This window comes from Lissotriton vulgaris, chromosome 1_1 (assembly GCF_964263255.1).
Source record: "Lissotriton vulgaris chromosome 1_1, aLisVul1.2, whole genome shotgun sequence".
NCBI lineage: Eukaryota > Metazoa > Chordata > Amphibia > Caudata > Salamandridae > Lissotriton > Lissotriton vulgaris.
In genome coordinates this window covers 1,412,742,535-1,412,764,505 of record NC_141685.1, presented here as the reverse complement: position 1 = coordinate 1,412,764,505, position 21,971 = coordinate 1,412,742,535, and the positions used below count along the sequence as shown (strand labels likewise).

At 44.0% G+C, this 21,971-nt stretch overlaps 1 protein-coding gene across 1 annotated transcript in view; it reads right to left on the bottom strand.

The window, feature by feature from the left end:
- LOC147750618 (dihydrolipoyl dehydrogenase, mitochondrial-like) overlaps positions 1-21,971 on the bottom strand; it is a 201,922-nt gene that overhangs the window by 119,194 nt on the left and 60,757 nt on the right. The window contains exons 5-6 of the mRNA XM_086967208.1: positions 17,449-17,518; positions 16,364-16,464 (exon numbers count right to left, since the gene is read on the bottom strand). Coding sequence (XP_086823334.1) covers positions 16,364-16,464; positions 17,449-17,518 — 171 coding nt within the window. The remainder of the gene's footprint in view (positions 1-16,363; positions 16,465-17,448; positions 17,519-21,971) is intronic.

The window sequence follows — 21,971 nt, the reverse complement described above, 5'->3', positions numbered from 1 at the left end:
ATGACACTCGAGTAGTATATCATTCAAACCTTAACCCCTTCATTCCCGTTTCCGGAAAACGGCAGTGTCGGAAAAACCTACCTATTTTTGAAATAGGTCTTTTTTCAAGCTTGAATCTATCTAAAAACGGTTTAGTTGACTTACTACCCAGTTGTGCTGCAAAGTAATCTTTGTTTTTTCACTTTCCTGTGCTGACATGGCACAAGCCTTGGACATCCCGCAGCATAGTCGCATTGCGGTGCGTGACCATTTGCGGTCTTATGATGTTCCAGTAAAGGGCTTGGCTGTTGTTCTGGTAGTGAGTGCGGAACATGCTTACCCGTACGAACTGTTTTATTCGTGGGTGACCTTTCCGCCGGTGGACGCTAATTCTGGAGTGTTCCATTCTTACGCTGCTTCGGCTGTACCGGTTGCGTACGCTCCGTACAGGGCACAGGAAGTTCCTATTGATGCTTGGCAGCATGGAGTTTGGTTTGGTGGCGCCCTACCACACGCTTTAACCGCTCCGAGGTTAGGTCCTTTGTCCATTCCGGGCACACCTTGGCCCGCTTTGGCTGGATTCACTCCTCACCCTAATCGCGCCACTTGTAACGTGGGAGATCTGCGCCGACTTCATGGAGTCGCGGTGGAAGTGATTAGAGCGCTTGTTCATTACACTAGCCGTAATGTTCAGGACGCAGCCCCCAGGGGTGCACAGCTTCGTGCAGAACATGCTGGTTTGAAAATCAATCCGGTCATGGTGAATTCCGTGATGGGCAAAAAGCAACAGGACAAGGATGATTTTCCGTTCTGGCTTGCAGAGAAATTCGGCCAGCTTGAAGCTGTGTTCCCTAATACGAGTCCCGGTGATAAACACCGGATTCTTACACTAAGTTTACCGAAAGATTTGGCACCTGAGCTTGTCGACTGTGAGACCTGGGGTAAGACTTTTGCAGCGGTCTATTCGAGGTGCTACGGCACCACGTCTGTGACCAATCTGGGTGCGGTCCTTAAACGTGTTCAGGATGAACACGGACCGGAGTCGGCGGTCGAATTGGGTATGCGCCTGTGTGGTTCCTTTGATGTAGTTTGCGATCTAATCCTTGCAAATGTCAAGGGAGATGCAGTGAACTTTCAGGTTGCTAACGCTTTAGCGGTAATTCCCGAGGCCGAGAGACCCCGTCAGTTGCCAAGGATCATTGTAGCCGCTTATAAAACGGTTGGCCGCAATGCGAAGGGGCTTAAGGCTTTTCCTGATAAAGAGAAAAAGCAGCCCCAGGGTCAGTCATCGGAAACTGGTGCTCAACAAAAGTCCAAGAAACAAAATAGGCCTAAAAAGCAGAATCAGGGTAAGCAACAACAACAACAAACACAGGTTTCTGCTCCTGCGTCTCCGTTGCCTGCGCAGTCGGATCGTGTTTATGATTTGCGCGACCGCGCGATGATTAAATCGCCTGATAGGTTTCAGGCTTCTGACCAACGCTCTCCGCGTTCCTTTCAGGACTCATCGGCTCCGCCAACCGGTGGAGGAGGGGGCAGCAGGGGCCGGGGTGGCCAGCAAGGACGTGGTCAGCCCCGCCCGCGTACCGGTGGAGATCAGCAGGAAGGCTCTACGCCCAGGAGACCACAGTTTGCCACGAAGAAAGTCGCCGCCCTGACAGCGCATCGATATGCCCCAGATAGTGAGAACGCGGCTTCGGAATCTGACGTGGGCTCTGACCTTGCTAGACAGCGCGGCGGAGATTACCATAGTGAGAGAGGCCCTCCGTCCACTGTTGAAGGTGACAGCGACTAAAACTTATGTTGTAATTGAAACTGCTGATACGCATGTTGCTCCCCCTGAACGTCTTTTTGAAATTGTCCTGTTAATTGAAGGTGACATGCAGCGAACTGTAAAGGGTATTTTGGGAAAATCTCTCGTCTACATATGACATTTTGCTTTCGGAGGCTGACTGGCCCCCACCTTTTGTTCTCGCAGCTCAGCGAGGGGAGGAGGTAATCCTGCCCAGTTTCGCGCACACTGTACCGAGAGTGGAAGCGCTGCATTTTGCAGAAGAGTGGGCTCTTGCGCTTGCGCCGGCTGTGTACCGCAATCAGTGTGGCTGGGATAAATTGTCTCCAAGCCACGAGATTCCTTTACGGTCTCAACCGCAGCCTCAACCTCAATAGCCAAAGCTTCAGTCGCGGCTATCCTTGAACAATTGGAATATCAAGGTGTAATTGAAACGTGTGTGTCACCGATGAATAACCCCCTTTTTACTGTGAACAAACCGGACGGCTCATATCGTTTTGTTTTGGATTATAGCCATTTGAACTTGCATTGCCGTAACTGCGCAGTACAGAATAGACATGGCTCTGCTTTAGTGAATAGTCTTGAGCGTAAACGGTTCAAAACCACGCTTGACATTTCCAATGGTTTTTATGCCCATAGATTAGACGGTCTAAGTTCCCAATGGACCAGTTTTACATGCGGCGGTGTGCAAAAAATGTTTCAGCGTCTCCCAATGGGCTATAAGAACAGTCCTGGAGTATTCTCCGCCCGCATTGTCTCTCTTCTGGAGGGCATCGACCCAGTTGCTTGTTCGTATGTTGATGACATTTATCTCACAGACGACGATCTTTGGGAGCATCTGTGTCGAGTATTTAGCATATTTTGTAACTTTGCTGACATAGGTTACAAGTTTAACTTTGCAATGTCGCGCATTGCTGAGTACACAGTGTTGTTTCTCGGTTACAAGCTTAACCACGAGGGAAAAGGGTTAGCCCCTCACTTCCTGGAGAAATGCGCACACTTGCGCTCTCCGACAACACTGAAAAAATTACAGTCTTTGCTGGGATTTTTTAATTTCGGGAGAACTTACATTCCGGAATATGCCCAGCGTATCAAGCCTTTGTATGCTTTGATACAACCATCTTTCTCCAAATCATGCTGGCTGCCTGAGCATTCAGCCATTTTGCAGTCTTTGCAGGCTGATTTGCTTGCTTCTGAATACTTACAGACTCGTGATAACCAGACCAACCTGGTGATAAGAATTTTCCCTGGGGCGGTGGGTTTCACGTACCTGACTTTTAAGGAAGGAGATACAGTACCTATTGCTTACAAGTCACACTTGTACACTTCGGCTGAATTGCGCTTTTCCACTGTGGAGAAAGTTTTAACGGCTGTGCATATGGCAATTCTTAAAGAACGTGCCCTATCACAAGGAAAGCGCATGTTGGTTGTTACCCCGTGTCCTGCCTTAGAGGCGGTTACGAAAGCCAGTGTACCCAATTCCAAAGCTTTGCACCCTCGGTGGATTCAATGGGCTGCATCCTTGACGTCACAAGATGTCACGTTTATTTTTGACGCCACTTTACGGTCGCAGGAGTATTTACAGTATGAATTTGTTCATCCTGCTCCATTAGCAATGCGGCCGTTGGAGGATTTCCATTGCATCGTTTACACTGATGGTTCGGCGCAGGTTGCGCATGGCTCTAAACATGCCTACGTTTCCGCTTGCGCCATTGTGGTCGGTGCCATGGTGAACGATGAGTTCAAGTCCAGTGTGGTGCACACGCAGACACTTGGGGACTGCACCGCACAATTAGCAGAGCTTTGTGCTCTGATGCTTGCATTGGAGTACGCAGATCCTAGTGTGACGACTTTGATCGTAAGTGACTCTTACTACTGTGTCCAGTCTTATAATGAGAAGGAGTTTCTTGATTCCAAAGGTAGCACAATAAAACATAAAATGATCTGGGTCCGAGTGGCCGAACTTAAAGAGAAGTTGCCACTCGTGTTTGTGATTCATACTCTCGGTCATCAGCACGTGGGGGTCCACGCTGTTGGCAATTCGCTTGCTGATGAAGCAGCGAAGTCAGCGGTATCAAAATACTTGGTTGCAGCGGTCACAAGGTCCAAAAGCAGGATAGATGATGACATATTGGCAGCAGTTGCTGCAACAGAGAAGGGAAGTAAATATCCTGCGGGGTTCCCTTCTAAATACACATACCACTTGAGTCCCGATAAGGTTCCTTATGTGAAAATCCCTGATGTTGGCGAACGTCTAGTTCCCAACTCGGATCGCAGAGCTACTTTGATTACAGCGGCTCATGAAGGAGTGGCGTCTGCGCATGCGGGCGTCTCCGCCACTGTAACTCAGCTACAACAGAGGTTCTGGTGGCGGGGACTGTACAAACAGACGCGCGATTATGTTCTTCAATGTGACATTTGCCAGCAGATTAAGCCTTCGACTGCTGCGCGTCCGCCTCTGACACGGTTGTATATCTCGAATAAACCACTTGGATGCGTTTATTTGGATCACTGCGGTCCATTTTCTTCTGATACTGCATACAAGTACATCTTAGTAGCAGTTGATTCATGCACACGCTTTGTGTGGGTATGGCCACATCGGAGCGCCGATTCACGTACTGTCATTAAGGATTTGCGTGTCTTTGTGGGAATTTTTGCCTGTGGTACCTTTCATTCGGATCAGGGTCCGGCTTTCGCCTCTAAGGCGTATAAGGATGCTATGGTTTCGATGGGGGTCCAAGTCAAATTTTCGAGTCCCTACAGACCTGAGGGTAACAGTGTAGTTGAACGAATGAACCGCGACTTAAAGCAATCTTTGACAGCTCGAGTTATAGGCACTGGCAGAAACTGGTTAGCCCACCTCATAGGCGTGCAGCGTGCGCTTAATAAACTCCCTAGAAGGTCTCTGGGTGGGCGGACCCCGTACGAAATGCTCTTTGGTATCAAGATTTAGGTCCCTGACCTCGATGGGCTGGACTGCAAGGCCCAGGCCACGGCCTTTGACGTAGATGAACATTGCAATGTTTTACAGAATCTACAAAAGACCAGAGACAGTCTTGCAAAGGAACATTTGCCCTCCACATCGGATGATGCGCTGCAGATCCCGGTAGTTGGCTGGCTACCCCAAGTTGGAGAACTGGTTCGAGAGAAGATCGATAACAAGAAAGAGTTTGGTCCCTCATATCGTGCACCGGTTCGAGTTCTTGGAGTGAAGGGCACAAGAACAGTCATTTTACCACCACTTCCAGGTCGTAAGGAAAACAGATTTATTTCTATTGACAATGTCAAGACACACAGGGTGGCCGATTCTTCATAGCATGACACCGGCTGTTTCCTGCCCTTCCATGGTGAGGCACTCTGTGCTGGCTATTACATCTGGTGCAGAACAGGAGGTGTCCCTCGAGATGCCTGCCATATCCAGTCCTTTATTAAATACTATTCCTGTAACTGACATTGATGAGTTGAACTACACTTATCCTGCTGATTTATCGATGCCTGATTTGCATACCCGTTTGGCCAACCAGCCCAGATTCTCTTTTGACTCTGTTTCGGAACTTTCAAAGAAACCCTCAACTATTGCAAAATATGCCACATTGTTTAAAAAACATTTTTTGATTCCCCCTTGGACATACATTTGGTTGATACTATTTTCATTTTACCTTTTTATGTCAATTGGTTTTGTGTTTTATTTTTTCCGCCTGATTGATGGTCACTACGTTAAAGAAAGAACAGGAATTCGATACCTTAATGGAACATTGGCCCCTCTTTCCTCTTCACATTCAGCGCACAGACTGAAACGAAACTTAAATACAGTTAACATTACTGCTTGGCCTGTCCTTGATGGGATTGTGTGGGATGCGGTTAGGTTTCAGATACATGGGCCCACTGAAGTGATTAATGTTCCAAATGTGCTTAGAGTGAACATGGGAGATGTGATTAAACAAAATATACGTTCTGATGATTGGGATATTCAGGCCGTAGAAGCATTATTCTCTCATTTAAAATATTATGCTGCCTTCGATGCTGAGGATCTGTATTTAGATTCTATTAATTATGGTGATTTGTTTTGTTTTCAACACTACGGTAATCATTTTTTGCATAAGACAAATTCAAGGAGGGTTGCTGTAAATTATACACAATGGGAACATTGCCCTGCTCCATTAGGTAGCATCTCCAATAAGTTTCTGAAAAAATATACTTATTTCACAGACTTTAATCAATCTAATCCCGAGTCATTTTATTTTAAAATGACACAAAAGTCCATGTCCAAAGTAAGACTTACCGATACAAAATTACTGTATTCGAAGTCCTTTCTAGACAGGTTGGCTGTAGATGGCTACGAGTTTTGGAAAGGAACAATTGACCTTAAATCGGTTTGGGGTACCAAGGATTGGCAGGTACAAGGCACTGAGGCTTTGCACCGTGCATGTCTCATCCCGAATCACATGTTGTTTTTAAATTCATCCATTTTCCAAACAACATGCTTTGGATTGGCTACTTCTAAAAAATTAAATACACCAACCATCCCAGATTTAGAGGAACATTCAGGTTGGGGTAACTTTACTCAATTGTCCATTCATGAGTTGCAAGCTCTATTGCACAATTCATCCTTTAACATTTCCAGTTTGGATTCCAGGGGTTGGCTGATGTGGCATAGGAGTGCTGATTCTTGCCAACGTCGTTTTCTAGGTTTGGCTGAAGGGTTCACAGAAGTCAGACCCGACCCCCGTTTTGAAGAAGATTATACTGTCACGACTTATTCTGTTGGGAAGCTATGTCAGAATTGGTTGCAACATTCCACATTGGCTGCAGTCAAACTACATCTGTCCCAATTGAATGATAATGTGGATTTGAATGATTTTATAAAAGGCCCAGCTAAAGGTAGATCTAAACGGTGGCTTTATGCGATTTACAATGAAATTTGGAAGGTTTCCCAAATTGAGGCTGCTAAGCGCCTGAGGGCTATTGATCAAGCAAATTTAGAAAAAGTAATTGCAGTTGTTGATAACAGTATTAACACGCTTTCTTCCCGAATTTACACGTTGAATATTATTGTGTCTTCTGTAGTTGACATTGTACATGATGAAGTGTCCGTGTTATATCATGGTCCAAATCAATTGCGTTCTGTGATGCAGTTTGCTTGGACACTACAGACTCTAAAGTCTGGTCGAGTACCTTGGAATTTTATGAACGTCTCATCACTATTTGTCCTATTTAATTTGACTGAAAAACAGCGCATGCTTTCAATGAGAGATGCATCATTTTCTATGTTACACATTGAAAAACTAGAATCCTTGCCCTTTTCGGTGGCTGAGGTGACTGCTGCTACATGGCTTATCCATGGTGTTATTACCTTGCCTTTTGCTCTGTATAAATTTACAAATTGTATGAAGTATATGGCTATAGGGCAATATGAACCATTAGGCAGTACTTTCCTCCATGAGACATGGTCTTTGCCATACACTTACAGATGCCTAAAGGAGGGGAGTGAAGTGAATCTGAATGGTGAATAATGTACACAGTCGCCTGACCGCTCACTAATATGCAGACACATCCAGTTGCATGGTTCTTGTAATCAGGACAAGCCTAATTTGGCCTGTGTTTTGAAGGGGACACCGGTTCCTGCAATAGTTCCCATGTTCACGTTATTATCCAACGGTAGTTATTTACTTTTGAATAACGAACTGTGTTGTGGGTTGCAGGTCGGTATCGCTTATGTGGTTACCGTTTCAGAGAGGGTGGTTTGTTGCAAGAATGTGTTATACCCGCCCACGCATGGGAATTCAGATGTTTCAATTTGGCCACGAATACCAACTTTGAAGGCCGAGTTCAATGGTTTAAGCCGTATAAGAGCCCTATTGTCTCAGAAGCCAGTGGCCCTGAGCTCTGCCCGCAAAACTTATGTCCTTCACATAGCTAACACACGCACAGAAGTGCAGGCGCTTTTAAATACTGATTTGCCTTTTCATTTCTCCGAGCTGGTTCATCAAATCTGCAATGCCTCCTCCACAACAGGTCTGGCACATTTTTTTAAATTGGTTAGCAGTGGTCTCGTGACTACATTTGAAAAAGTATTTGGTATTATCCCTGCGTTCTTTCATTCTATATTCGCAAGCTTGTTTGGCGGATTTCCTGTTTTGCTGGCTTTGGCTGCAGGCGTTCTGGTGATATTTTGCTTTCTAAAACATGGATGCCCATCCTGCGCAAGAAAACGCTCAGACCCTAATGATGCAGATTCGCAACCGGATGCTTGATTACTATGGCTCCTTGCCGCTTGCGACTTTAAGCACGGCTTTTGGATTATCGTTTAGATTTTCCTACTTCACATGTGTCCAGCCCGTGTTTCATTGCCTGAGCTGTGATTTCGACTGGGGCATTGATTTGTGACTCTGTTTACCGACTTCTCCTGACGTCGATTTTGATCAGTTGATGAACCCCGTAGTGGCTCACGAGTTGGTCTGTTCTGGCGAAAGGGTTATGGCTGTGGCAGCGATGCATGGACTAATGGGTCAGTGGGACATATTCGCAGCGGCGCATGACTTTCTGGCACATAGCGTTCTCGAGAACCCACTGAGTTGTCCTCTGATGTTGCTAGAGGAATCGGTGTTGGAGGAGCACGTATGTTCTTTCCCATTGCTTAATTGGATGGCTGAACTGTTTTCGGATGATGACAGTGATTTCATGTTGGAAGCTGTAGCTACCTATTTTGCATATTCATCCAACCCATGAGTGACTTTGAAGACTTTCATTATTAAGGCACGTGACTTTTTAGTAATTCTGAATGGTGCCTTTTTTAATACGAACATTCGACTTTCATATGTTCCGGGCCTATGAACTGGGAGTAGGCCTTAAGTTCAACTTTTTATATTTTGTGTGGCCGCTGTAGGCATTCATACATATTTTTGATATTAAACTTTTATATACATTTACATACATTTGGCTTGGCTCAATATCATTGAACTCTGCTTTCATGTTTTGCCTCTCATAGAGTATTGGCTTATATTGTTTCTTGTTTAACTGTCCTCGTATCATTGGGGGGGTGTCATATGGTTACTACGTTTCTATATATTGTGTTAAGTTAGCATGAGCTTATTAAATGTTTAAACGCAATATTTTATTTCAGCTTGAGTTTGCACACGGCACCTACTTGTTATTGTAGCTTTCAACCTAGACGAAAGATGTGGTTTATTTGAGAATAATATGTTATTGCTTTAGTATCAGCCGTGCTTGGTACACTTGGTACAACTGTCTGCACACCGAGAACTGCACACTCTAAGAATAACCTAACACAAAGTTGCTGAAGGCCTGATCCTCGTACCACGTTAGACATAACACAAATAATGTTGCTGCCAACATTGGGCTCTACGCGGGTTTAAGATAGAGTTACAGGGAATGAATTAACACACTTGATGCTTCGCATGCAGAGAGCTGGTAGCTGTTGATGTGATCTACTCCTACTGAGAATTAGAGGTATGAGCCCGCCCAGCTAGAACCCAATAAGAGACCTTCTTAGATATAATATAATATACTGAATAGGGTGCGCGATATATAGGTGATACAGAATTCTATAGATTTTTGCATCATAACATGCTATCACCTTTTGCTTATTATGGATTAGTGACTATGCTGCTAACTCTGATTTTTATAATATGTATGTTGATATTATACAAGATACTGCGTTTGAGAATGTTGCATTGAAAAAATAAACATTTCAAACTTGCACGTGTGTTCTCTGCCTCCCAGTTTCGGTTTGTAATGATTATATAGCGAAAGAGTGTTCATGTGTTCCACGATACCTGAGGTACCCTAAGTTCATGTTCTGGATTGTCTAAGTCATTGGGAAGTAATTACTACCGATGAGACACTGTAGCTAGCTTGGTAAGGGGATTTCTGAAACAAAGGTGAGTTTTGGGTCACCCTGACTCACCCAGGTTCTAGATCTCTGTGCACAGTTCTGTGGGAGAACGGAAACCCTGCTACAGCCTCAAGAGTCTTGGATGCCTTTTCCATATACTCAGCCATTCTGGACCTTAGGCCAAGCACATAGTCAACAATGTCTTGCTTGGGTTGTTGGAGAGGCCTCTCCCAACCCTCTTTCACAAGACAAATTTGGCCCCTTACAGGATGACCAAACAGAAGTTTAAAGGGTGAAAACCCCACTCCCTTCTGTGGCACTTCCCTATAAGCGAAAAGCAGGCATGGCAACAGGACATCCCATCTCCTTTTGAGTTTTTCAGGGAGCCCCATGATCATGCCTTTCAATGTCTTGTTGAATCTTTCCACAAGACCATTAGTCTGTGGGGGATATGGGGTAGTAAACTTGTACTGCACACCACACTCCTTCCACATGTGTTTCAGGTAAGCAGACATGAAGTTGGAACCTCTGTCTGAAACCACCTCCTTAAAAACCCTACCCTGGTGAAGACACCCATGAGGGCCTTGGCTACTGCAGGGCTGTAGTAACCCTTAGGGGAATTGCTTCAGGGTACCTAGTAGCATGATCCACTACTACTAGAATGAATTTGTTCCCTGAGGCTGTGGGAGGTTCAAGTGGACCCACAATGTCCACACCAACCCTTTCAAAGGGTACCCCCGTCACTGGCAGTGGTATCAGGGGGGGGCTTTGGGTGGCCACCAGTCTTGCCACTGGTCTGACAGGTAACACAGTAGCTCACAAACTCCTTCACCTTTTGGTGCATCCAGGGCCAGTAGAAGTGGCTAAGTAGCCTTTTCCAAGTTTTTTTCTACCCCAGATGTCCAGCTAGGGGGATGTCATGAGCTAAAGTTAGGAGGAACTCCCTGTACGTATGTGGCACTACCACCCTCCTGGTAGCTCCAGGAGTGGGGTTTCTTGCCTCAGCATACAGTAATCCCTCTTCCCAATAAGCTCTGTGGGCACCATTGACATCTCCCTTGGCTTCTAAAACAGCTTGCTGCCTCAGGCTTTGAAGAGTGGGGCAGTCTCGCTGACCCTGGCACAGATCTTCCCTAGTGGGTCCCCCTGGGCCCAGGAGTCCAACCTGGTAAGGCTCAAGCTCCATGAGCTCAGTTCCCTCTAGGGTTTCCAAGTCCTCTCCCTGAGGAGAGGTGTCTGGAGAGGCTTGCTGTGTAGAAGCTGGTCCCCCAGTCTTCTTGCTTTTTCTCTTGGTTGGTTGGGCCATACTTTCAGGCTCCAACCCTACTTGTTCACCCTTCTTTTTGCTCTGTGCTCTGGTTTGCGCACACACCAGTCTAGGGATACCCAGCATGGCTGCATGGGTTATTTGTTCAACCTCAGCCCAGGCTGAGGTTTACAGGTCATTTCTAAGCGGACAGTCAGCTGGCAATTGTGGAGAGACCACAACCAGTTTCAGGCCAGTAACCTACCCCCAACCTTATGTCACCATAGCCATAGGGCGTTGGGTGGTAATGCTGTCAGCATTGGTGACTGGGTAAGCTTTTCCAATCAAGTATTGCTCTGGGGAAACCAGCATTTCCTTCACCATAGTGATACTGGTACATGTATCTCTCAGGGCTTCTACTCTAGTTCCATTAATGGAGGGGTATTGCAAATACTTTTTACAGTTGGGTGGGTAAACCAGCTTCAGTGGCAAACTCCATTTTCCCCAAGGAGACTAGACTAGCTTGAGTGTATTCCCAGATTTGCTCTGGGCACTCCTCTGATTCCATCTGTAGATTCACTGTCCCTGGAGTAGCAGTACTGGGTGCCTTAGGGGCTTTATTGTAGGGGCAGTTTTTGTCTACAGTTAAATGTCCCAACTTTTTACAGTTGTTACAATAGGCCTTGTTATGATCAAAGTTCTTCCCCCTATAGGGCTGAGGCACATAGGGAGTAGTTTGGTACCAAACCACCTGTACAGGTTTGTGGGGCCCTTTGGAAGACTCAAACTTTTTATCTTGGGGATTCTCACCACCCTTCCCCTAGGGAGGTTTTGTAACCACCTTCTTTTGGTCACCCCCAGTGGCTGTCCTTGTCACCCTAGTCTTGACCCAATGGTCTGCCTTATTTCCCAATTCTTGGGGAGAAATTAGACCTAGGTCTACCAAATGCTGATGCAACTTTTCATTTGTGCAATTACTCAATATGTGTTCCTTCATAAACAAATTATTAAGGCTAGTACAATCATGCGCATTGTGTTCAGTTACCCAACCATCCAGTGTCTTTACTGAGTAGTCTAGAAAATCTATCCAGGATTGGGATGGGGGGTTGCTGAGCCCCCCCTGAACCTGATTCTATACTCCTAAGTAGTGAGCCCATATCCCTCAATCAGAGTTTTCTTAATGTGGTCATAGGACCCTGCATCTGGCCCAGAGAGGGTCTGAAGCCTGTCTCTGCAGTTACCAGAGAACAGTTCCCACAGGAGGGCCCCCCAGAGAGGTTCCTTTAATCTTCGGATATCACAAGCCCTCTCAAAGGCTGTGAACCACAATGTGATATCATCACCTTCCTCAAATTTAGGGACAATCCCTTTGGGGATCTTAGGATCATAAGATTGCTCTTTATCCTTATTATTGGTATTGCTGCCACCAGAGATGGGAGCTAAACGCATCTCTTTCCTTTCTTTTTCTAGAGCCAGGAGTCTGGACTCTAGATCTAATCTCTTAGCCAACTTTGCTAAGAAGTTGCCCTCTTCATTGGGGCTCCCCCAATGTGTTCTCTGGGGCCCAGTCCACCTGTGCGGTTCCCAGGCTACCAGACGCTGACTCTTGGATTTAAGGGTGTAGAGACCCTTACTTCCCTAGAGATCGGGGAGGATTGTTATCATACTCCTCCTCCTCCTCCTCCTCCTCCTCTTCCTCTGACTGAGTGTCACCCTGTTCAGAGGGGTGGTCTTTTGCATACTCAGCCAGGAGCTCCTGGAGCCCTGGTTTGGTTGGATGGAGGCCCATGACTATATATTTTTAAGTTTGCATAGGGACCTCAATTCCTTGAAATTCAAGTCTAAGTAAGGTGTGAGGTCGAGCTCCTCAACCAGGTCCAGGTCATCTCCACTAATGGCTGGGTTCTGTTGAGACATTCTAACCGAACAGTTCTAACCCTCTACCCTAACTTTTATTTTTCTAAAATTCTAATGGGAATTAAGCAAAACCCTACCAGACTTTTAGTATTTTTGGAAAAAACAATTTTAGAATTCTAAAGGCAATTTATGATTTCTTTTGTGTGATTAGATGGTAACCAAGTAGTCCAACAAATGCAAGTTTGAATCCAACCACTGATCAACCAATCTGAGAAAGTGGCTCTATATATACTGGACCAAGATAAGGTACAGCGTGTCTAAAGTCCACGAACCCCAGAGGTATAACAGAGATTATAGCCAGGTGTGACCCTACTCTCTAAAGTGGTAGCTTGGTCGAGCAGTAAGGCAGTTCCAGAGGACAGTGTAAAGCATTTGTTGTACCCACTCAGTCAGCAAAAGGTTTCACATATTCAAAGGCTGAACTCCAGGCAAATTGTTTTTATGTCAAAGATATAGTTACCAACAGGTATCAAAATAGGTCTCAGATGAGTACATTGCAGAAAGGCAATACCTTTTGTAAACACAATAGGTACAGGGGTTGCAGTAGGCAACACAATTTAGCATTGAGCTCAATGGGTTTTTCAATATAAATACAGCTGATTGCTTTGTAGATTACTAGATTCAGTCCTGGGATCTAAGCTGAAAACAGTTTAGTAAAAACGTTTTTGTTATTGCAGTGATTTTTAAGTAATATAAAGCCATTTTAAAAGTTCACACTTAGAAACTTTTCATTGAAAAACTGCCAATGTTATCCAATGGGAGAAAATTCAGGTTGCAGTTAAAGTACGATCTCGTTACTTTTGTAATCCAGTAATGGGTTCCTAGGTCCAGCACTGGGGTCTCAACTTAAAACAGGTAAGTAATTACGTTTCGGTACTCGGTATGATTTTTAAAGGATATTTAAAGTTTTCAAAAGTAGACACTTTGAAGAAATTTCACAGAAAAGCACACAATGGATTCCTATAGAGAAAATTCAAGTTACTAGTAAACCCGACTAGGATTACTATTGCGGTTCAGTACTGGGCTACAAGATGCAGTACTGGCTTCTCTCCTGATCACAAGTGAGTACTTCGGAATTCGGTTGATTTTATGGGAATATTTTAAGTTTCCAAAACTTCACACTTTGAGTCAAACCAGTCAATGTTATCCAATGGCAGGTAAGTGAGTTACCAGTTTTCAGGTGAGTACTCGACTGGGGAAGTTAAGGTTCTGGGCATAGACTCAGGGGTCCCCTAGGGTCAGGTAGGTACAGTTGGTTCACCCTCAGCGGCACAGGGGCGGCTGGGTGCAGAGGTAGTTAGGCCCAATGTTATCCAATGAGGGGCAGGGGGCCTCCGATTGGTGGCTGCTGGATAGCAGGCCACGCGGCTGTGGGAGCTGGGCTCCTGGTCACTTACTCAGGGCAAATGGGGAAGTAGGATAGGACACAGGGTGTACGGCCAGAGGCACTCGGGCAGCAGGATGATTTTGAGCCGTCGGGCGCTCACGGTTATTTAATGGGGAATGTAAAAAGGTAACCAAGGCTGCAGACTCGGGGACGGTGATTCTTCAGGTGCGACCACCACTTCGAGAGGTAAGTTGGGATCTTGAAGAAGAGGTAGGTACCCCAAAGGCAGGCACAGGGGGCTGCAGGGAGCCGGGTGCAGGGGTGTCTTTTGGTGTCGGGAATCTTACCCTCGGCTGGTCGCGGTTGGTGGGGTCCCTGGTTCGGAGGCTGCAGACGTCGTCTGGTTCGTCGAAGAGGGTCTTTCGGCACTGGACTTCGGGTCTCAGTCGCCGGGAGGGACGTCCTCATGGTCTTGGGTCCCTCGGGCACGGGCCGGGCTTGGTGGGTCCAGAGTGGGCAGGTCTTGAGCTTCCTGGCTGGCACCAGGGGGTGGTTGTTGAAGCAGAGCCTCTGCTCAGGGGAGTCCCAGTCTTTAAGAGGGTCAAGGCAGGCAGGTTACTCCGGGTGTCCCAAGGTTGCTGTCCGCAGGCATCGCCGGGATTAAGCAGGAGCAGGTTCCAGGATCGACAGGCCGGTAGGCAAGTACATCCCCTAACCTGCTCCTGTGTCGTCCTGTTAGCAGCTGCACAGCGGGTCTTCTTCTCGATCTTCTTTTTTCTTCTCTGGATCTTCCGAAGGAAGGTTCAGGGTGCCCCTAAATACTAAATTTAGTGGTGTTACAGGTAGGGCAAGGGCAGGGACCAAAAGGTCCCTGTCCTGGGGTGGGTACACCCCCTAGCCTGCTCCTCTCCTGTGGGAGTGGGGGCAGGAGCCTAGCTGTGATTGGGCAGGGCTCCCCATCTTCAAGATGGCCTGAGCCAGGGGTTGTGCTTCACCTCGCCTCTCCCACCTGAGGGGTGGGGTTGTCACAGGCTGGCACACCCTCCTTCCTGACGTATTGCTATTAACATGAAGTATTGCACAAAAGTCTACTTACCTGTAACTGAGTTCAACTAGGTTCCTAGAAGTAACAAACATTTTTTCTACAAACATTGGACTGGAGTCCGTCATTGAGTGTTAGTTCCTGCCTTGTAGGAGTATGTACAACAAATGCATTCACACTACCCTCTGATAAGCCCAACTGCTCAGCCCTGCTACCACAATATTGAGAGTAAGGTATTATTTATTTTAACCTCTGCCATACCTTTAAGGACTCACTGGACTCTGTGCACACTATAACTCTAGTTGGTATAGTATATACAGAGCCAGCTTCCTACAAGCCTCCTCTAAGCTTATGGTTATACTGTTGTAACATGGATATCTGGTGGCCCTGAGCACGGAAAATATTCTGAACTACTGGGTCCACTTGCTTATTCATTTGGCACATTATTCCTTGGAAAACCTGCACACCTTTTTTTTCTATACTTCACCATGAGGTTTTATCTCCAATACCGCAATGTATTCTTAGGTCAATTACAGACCTTTTTGCTGATTGGTAATCAACTACATTTACATTGCTTAGTTATGAAATTCACAAGCAACTACTTAAGCATTCGGACATATGTTGTCAAAGACAAGGCATCTTCAGTGTCATTACTCTTGATAATCTATGATTCACCCACAGTAATGTCCGATTGTAACACAAGTTCAATACCCCTGAATTAAAGAGATCATTTTAAACCTAACAAATTTTATGGGGCAGGATTGTGGAACGAATTGTAATCCAATGACTTGTCATAAGAGTGTGGTGTGCAGGATGCCAACATAAGCATGCTATCCCCAGCATATCTATGCGTTTTAATGTATAAAATACATATTGTGGTACCGGTTATAACATTAACATCTGGAGATAAAATCTTGTTTCAATAAACCGACTATTTTTTCTGTAAAGGCGCTTTAATTGTGTAATCTTAGGAGTAAGTCACACCTAGGTGAGAAGTAATACCCAACTAATTGCATAACAAGCTCTGCATACGGCCCACAGGAAAACAGTGAGTACCCTGTTCCTGGGTGCATAAATAACAGACAACAAAATATTAATAACAGCAACCTTCTCTACATGAAAATTAACTTGCCTGAAGATATCCAGAAATATGAAACTAAATTAAGAAGATGTATTCAATAAAAAATAGTTAGAACACTACTTACCTTATTTTGCTTGAACAAGTGAGCAATACCAGTTGTAAGGGACTTTACTGCACCGCTTTTCTGTTCCATCATTTTATCAAGATTCAAATTAAGTCCTGTAACTGTTTTATAATAAAATATATATTTCAGATTTAGAACATATCAAGAAATCTAACGAATTGCAGTAAACACAAGTTACTTTTGTGCAATACTCAACAGAGTGTTGTTGTGCAGCTCACAAGATGTGGGCAGCAAGGTGTGTAACGCAGTAAAGACTCTCCTCTGTACTGGAGCAGAGTCTTACTACAAAACATAAGTAAACAGCGCAGAACAAGCTGAGGTGCAAAACAGCGCAGAACAAGCTGAGGTGCAAAAAAGCATGTGTGCATCAAGCTACTGTGTAGTGCAGCAAAAGGAATGTGTGCAGCACAGACTGTGTAGTGCTGCAGAGTATAAGTGCATCGGATTGTGCTGTGAACTACAGCCTCAATTTTCTGTGTCAATTTTGAGCCACGTAGCAAAATAAAAGTATATGTAAAATCGGTTATGATCCCAATAAAAGTATAAGTAAACTATGTTTTGATCACAACACTAAAAAGTAAAACTCAAATCTCCAAATCGTAAGTGTAGCAGCTTTAATAACACTGGGAACCGCATGTTTATTGATTTAATATTGTGTGAAAGTATGAAGTGAAGTCTTCATCTTAGGACACCTGGGATGACATTACCAGAGACCTAGAGCGTCAATTTAAGAGAGAAAGTCTAAATAATGAGCCCAATAATTCACAAAGGGCCTGTAATTTCCTTAAGTCCAAAAAACACAAATCACAACATGTGGAAAAACAAGAAGTAATTTTAACAACCTAGCAAAAGCATTCGAAAACTGCAATTTCAACCCGAGAAAATCAATTATTCTCAATCTCCAAAGAAAAAGTTACATTATTTATTCTGTGGCAGACAGCACAATTATTCAAAACAGTTGCTCCTGCTACCAAACACTGAAATACCCCAAAGCAGCCTCATATGCCCAGTGCTTGGCATGCACTTCTGTTGAAATGGAACACTGCCGAGGCTTACACTGTTAACTTATCAGACTCCATTCTTACTTTCAATTCCTCTGCTGGCGAAGTCCTTTCCATGTGCTAAGTGGTAAAGATGGGAGTTATTCAGCAAAGCCTGTAAAGACATATATTCATACTTAGTGATTCGTTGGTATCAGAGAGTCAACCTAGCACAGATTAAAAAAGAGCAGATTAAAGTATTAAAAAGATACCAAATGCATCACCAGAGTGGAGAAAGTAAATGAATTCTTACATGTTTATAAAGAGGGTCACATAAATTGCTCCCAATTTTATCTTCTAGATTACCTTGTCTAGCTATACTGATATTGAGACAGTGATTAATGTGTTCTTGAAAAAAAGAAGAGAAAGGATTTAGATAGAAGATCGTGATTAATGTTTTGAAAATGTACAAGAATAAAGATTTTCATTTCATTCAAAAAACTTTATTTCGGTTTGTTTATGAAGCATAAAAGTACAGAACACATTTTAAATGTACAAGAATAAAGATTTTGTTATCAACCAATGAATGTTTATTTTAAAAAAAGGTTGTTTTTAAACCCTCTGTTTATGTTACGGTTTCATTTTTTTTACTAATTATAATTGAAAGACAATGCTGAAGTTTGTGGTGACTGCCTCATTCAAACTAATAACATCAAACTAAACTGTTCAAAGTTATAATGTAAACCAGGCTCTCCACTAAATTGCAAATTTCCTCTGCAGGGTATTCCCTTGTGTTATAACCTGCAGACCTCATGCAAAAGAAGAAGCGTCAGGGAAGAGCTCAAGGAAACAAGCATTCATTAAAAAATGTGCATAGGCAATTGTGCCATGTCATTATGCCGCCTGCTTCTTTCAATGTCTCCTATATCTGTGTCAAATAAACGGAACACAGTCCCGGGAGACAAGATACTCAAACTTCAGTTTTACCTTCACACAAAGCAACAGTGTGCAATCCCAAAACACTAGCATTGTGTATATATATGTTTGGGGTATTTATATAACACGAAAAAAGGAAACATATTATTAAACAGTGTACCCCAGGGCTGGCTTTCAATGACCAAAAGATTACAATGATGTTAGCACCCACTGGTTTGGATGCAGCCTCTCCAACCGCACTTGTAAGTGCAGTCACTAATACCAAATGTAAAGGTACCCTTACACTTCCGGTGAATTGAGAATGGTTGAGTAGGCCTCGTCAGGACTCAGGTAAGTGATCAGTAGATCACAGCAGTAATCAGTATCACTGTGATCATTTAACACATATATTTATCAGTGATTACATAAAGTGATGAGGTGGTTGGTGGTGCCTATTGTTAATAGTGTTAAGTTGAGATATGTTTTGCAAGACAGCCAAATTAGCATAATTATGGTAAAATGGCAATTTTTAATAGTGGATTTGGAAAACTGATTGGACACTTGCTATTTAATTTATTTGCCTCTTTGTTCCTGCCATTCTCAGAGTAAAAGGTACATTGCAAGCATTTTATTTTAACACAATCTGTTTCATATTCCAGAGAGTGGATGTTATCTGGGGTCTTATTGGCTGATTTTGGAATGACGAGACATGAATTCTAATCCTGGCTTTCCCACTTGATTAACAAGGTATGATAGTAGGTAATTCATTTAACATCTCTTTGCCAGCCTATGGCCAAAATGTGGGTGTGCTTAGAAGTTGGATACCCCATCTTAAAACACCATAGAAAAAGGTATTCATCCATTCTTTTAGTTTGGAAGTTCCTGGAGGCAATTCAGATTTTAGTGCAAAATACGAGGATTAGATAGGTCAACTGAGGGTTGGCTCACAATCCACATAAGCAATAAGCTTGTTTCAAAAATAGCTTGTTACCGTGTAGCACGTTAAACCATTTTCCTATTTCTAGTCGGTGTCACTATTCTCCAAATTAACGATACTTCGAAGAAAGAACAGCTATTTAATATTTATGGGTACGTTTTATAAAGTGCTACATGTATCCTTTTGATTACTTCAAGGTGTTTGAGAGACGTGTGGAGGAGAGAACATTATGACTGGGAGTTCGCATCCAGACGGATGGCTATCTGGGTCTGAGATTCTTCGATTGTGACCAATGTTCTGTACTTACTTCAGTAATGGGCAAATGTGAGCAGTGCGTTTTCAACAAGTTTCCTGAATTACACAAAGTCGGGCTTGGATCTCAATTATGTGCTGAGGATAATCCAGAGACTAGATCTTTGTAAACCTAGTGTTCTTCCTCCATGTTTCATCCTCTGGAATGCTAGTTAGGTGATCCAATGAGGAGCCATTGAGGGAAAAGCTATGGTTGGGGCACGGTGAGGAGTCAATTTCTGTTGGCATACTGGGCCTTTGCGCCAGTATGCTTTACACAATATGTACTAAACCTTGAAATTAATCCTGGTATCAAAGGTGGGGGGGGGGGGGTAAAGGAGTGCTTTAAAGTCTGGTTTAATGTGGTTTCGATTAGGTCTGGCTGCTTCGTCCTGACATCTTTGGAGCGAGAAATATGGACCGAATTCCCACAGACACCCGCTGCCTAAGCCACCATGGAAATCCCCCTAGACAGTGGAGATGAGCGATACATGTTACTAGAATATAGAACACCCTCAAGGAAGACTGAGCGAAAACTCTTTGGTGGGCTTTGTGTACTTGTTCAAACTATAGCCAGCAACCCCAGATTGAAGTTGATTCATTTTAACGTCTGTCAACGCCAGAAAGAAGATATATACAGAGCTGAACCATTGTTCAAACATATAACAATAGAAACTCCATAAGTGTACTGTGCTTCTAGAATGATTCTTGCAACAAGTTCATGTTTCTGTGGAGAGGTCATTTTGCTGTAAACATGAAGCTTTCAGTCCTTGTTTACTAATAATACAATACAGGTGCAGAGCTGTCTTATCTCGGTTATGTACCATCTGAGACCTTGAACCAACGAGTGAACTAAGAAGAACTAGTTTGCAAGGAATGTCCTCCCAAGACATTCTGGTGCGAAAGCAATGTTTTTAGGTTTGATAAAGGTGGCATTTGCTTTTAACTAACTTTTGCCAATATGCAACTGGGCATCGAAAAGGTCTTAAAGCAGAGATAAGAGACGATCTCACAGGCCCCCCAAATGCTTTCACTGTAAATTCACTTTGCTTACAGACATCATTTAGCTTGAAGCATACACGTGTCAGCTGTATGTAGTTGAATGAGTTCGCTTTTTCAATGTAAACCAATGAGTATTTGAAGGTATATAAGACGCGGCACACCTCAGGTAAGTTGAAACATTTTGCAGAATTCACTCTGTATGTTTCCGCCCTGGAGGCTGAGAGCAAATTAACGTTTGCTTCTTTAGATCACCATGACTGTGTATGGACTGCCCTTTCCTTTGCAGAAAAATGATCTTTAACAAATGATGTGTGTGACTCGGATTAGACTGATTGAGTTCCAACGGACAGAGACACTGGGGTTGAGGGTCCAAGGAGCTCCCGAAGTCTTGGATGCGCATGCCAGATTGGACTTCGTTCCAGGCAGACTCAGACCACGGAATTCCCTGGAAGACCCGAGACATGTGATCTCATCAGCTCTTTTCAGACACACAGAGGTGAATTGCCTAACAGTCACTCAGTCATTGTGGAATCAGGTAAGACACCAAGACTGGGTCAGTGGTGCATAAAGGGGAACAGGCTTCGGCTATCAATGTTCTTGGTTTTCTGGTTTAAACTGACTTCACAGACGAGGCACGGGGTTAGAGTCCACTGCCTAAGGTAGAGTTTGAGTCCCACCCTCGAATAGGGTTAGAGATCCTATATACACAGGACAGAGAGAACAAAAGACTAATCAGAGCACATAAGGTGCAGGTAGACGGAGATTTTCCTGAAGCACTAGAGTCTGAATTAGGAATAATGTTGAGATCAGCCACATATATATTATGGTTTCATGCAGGCTCCTCAAAAGCACATTGACAGTTTTTGTGTATTGAAAAATGAATTTGATACCCTTACAGGTCAATAAGGTACAGCACTGATACAGTACATAAATGTATGTCAGCACTACTAAAAACATCATACCACAGAAACTGTAAAAGCACATGATTTCTTATGCTGCCAGGGGACATAAGGTGTTTCCTGATAACAGAGGTTTTCTTCAGCTAGAAGGTTTCTACTTGAGACACTTTTGTCGAAAGGGCGGAGATAGTTGGACACAGAGCGCATACAATTATTTTTGTGAACGGCTGGCTATTACAAGAGCCTGTGTGATTATTTATATGCCAGATCTAAGCAGATGCAATATTTTACTAAGCAGCCACACTACTACCTCATGTTGAAAGTGCACAACAACCCTTTGATAATAGTGACTGCCTTTACAGAACAAAGATGCAGGCAAAGGCCAGAGTTGATATGGAGGGTACACTATTTGAGGATGTAAAAAGCAGAGTTTTGATATGAGTGGGTGTACTCATGCTTGCGCATGTGAAAATGTTGAAATGATCCTAATAGTTTGCACCAAAACCATATTTTTTAATTCATCAAAAGGGTAAACTTCAGGGACTGACAATGTGCAGATCCTAATACTAAAGTAAAAAATCATG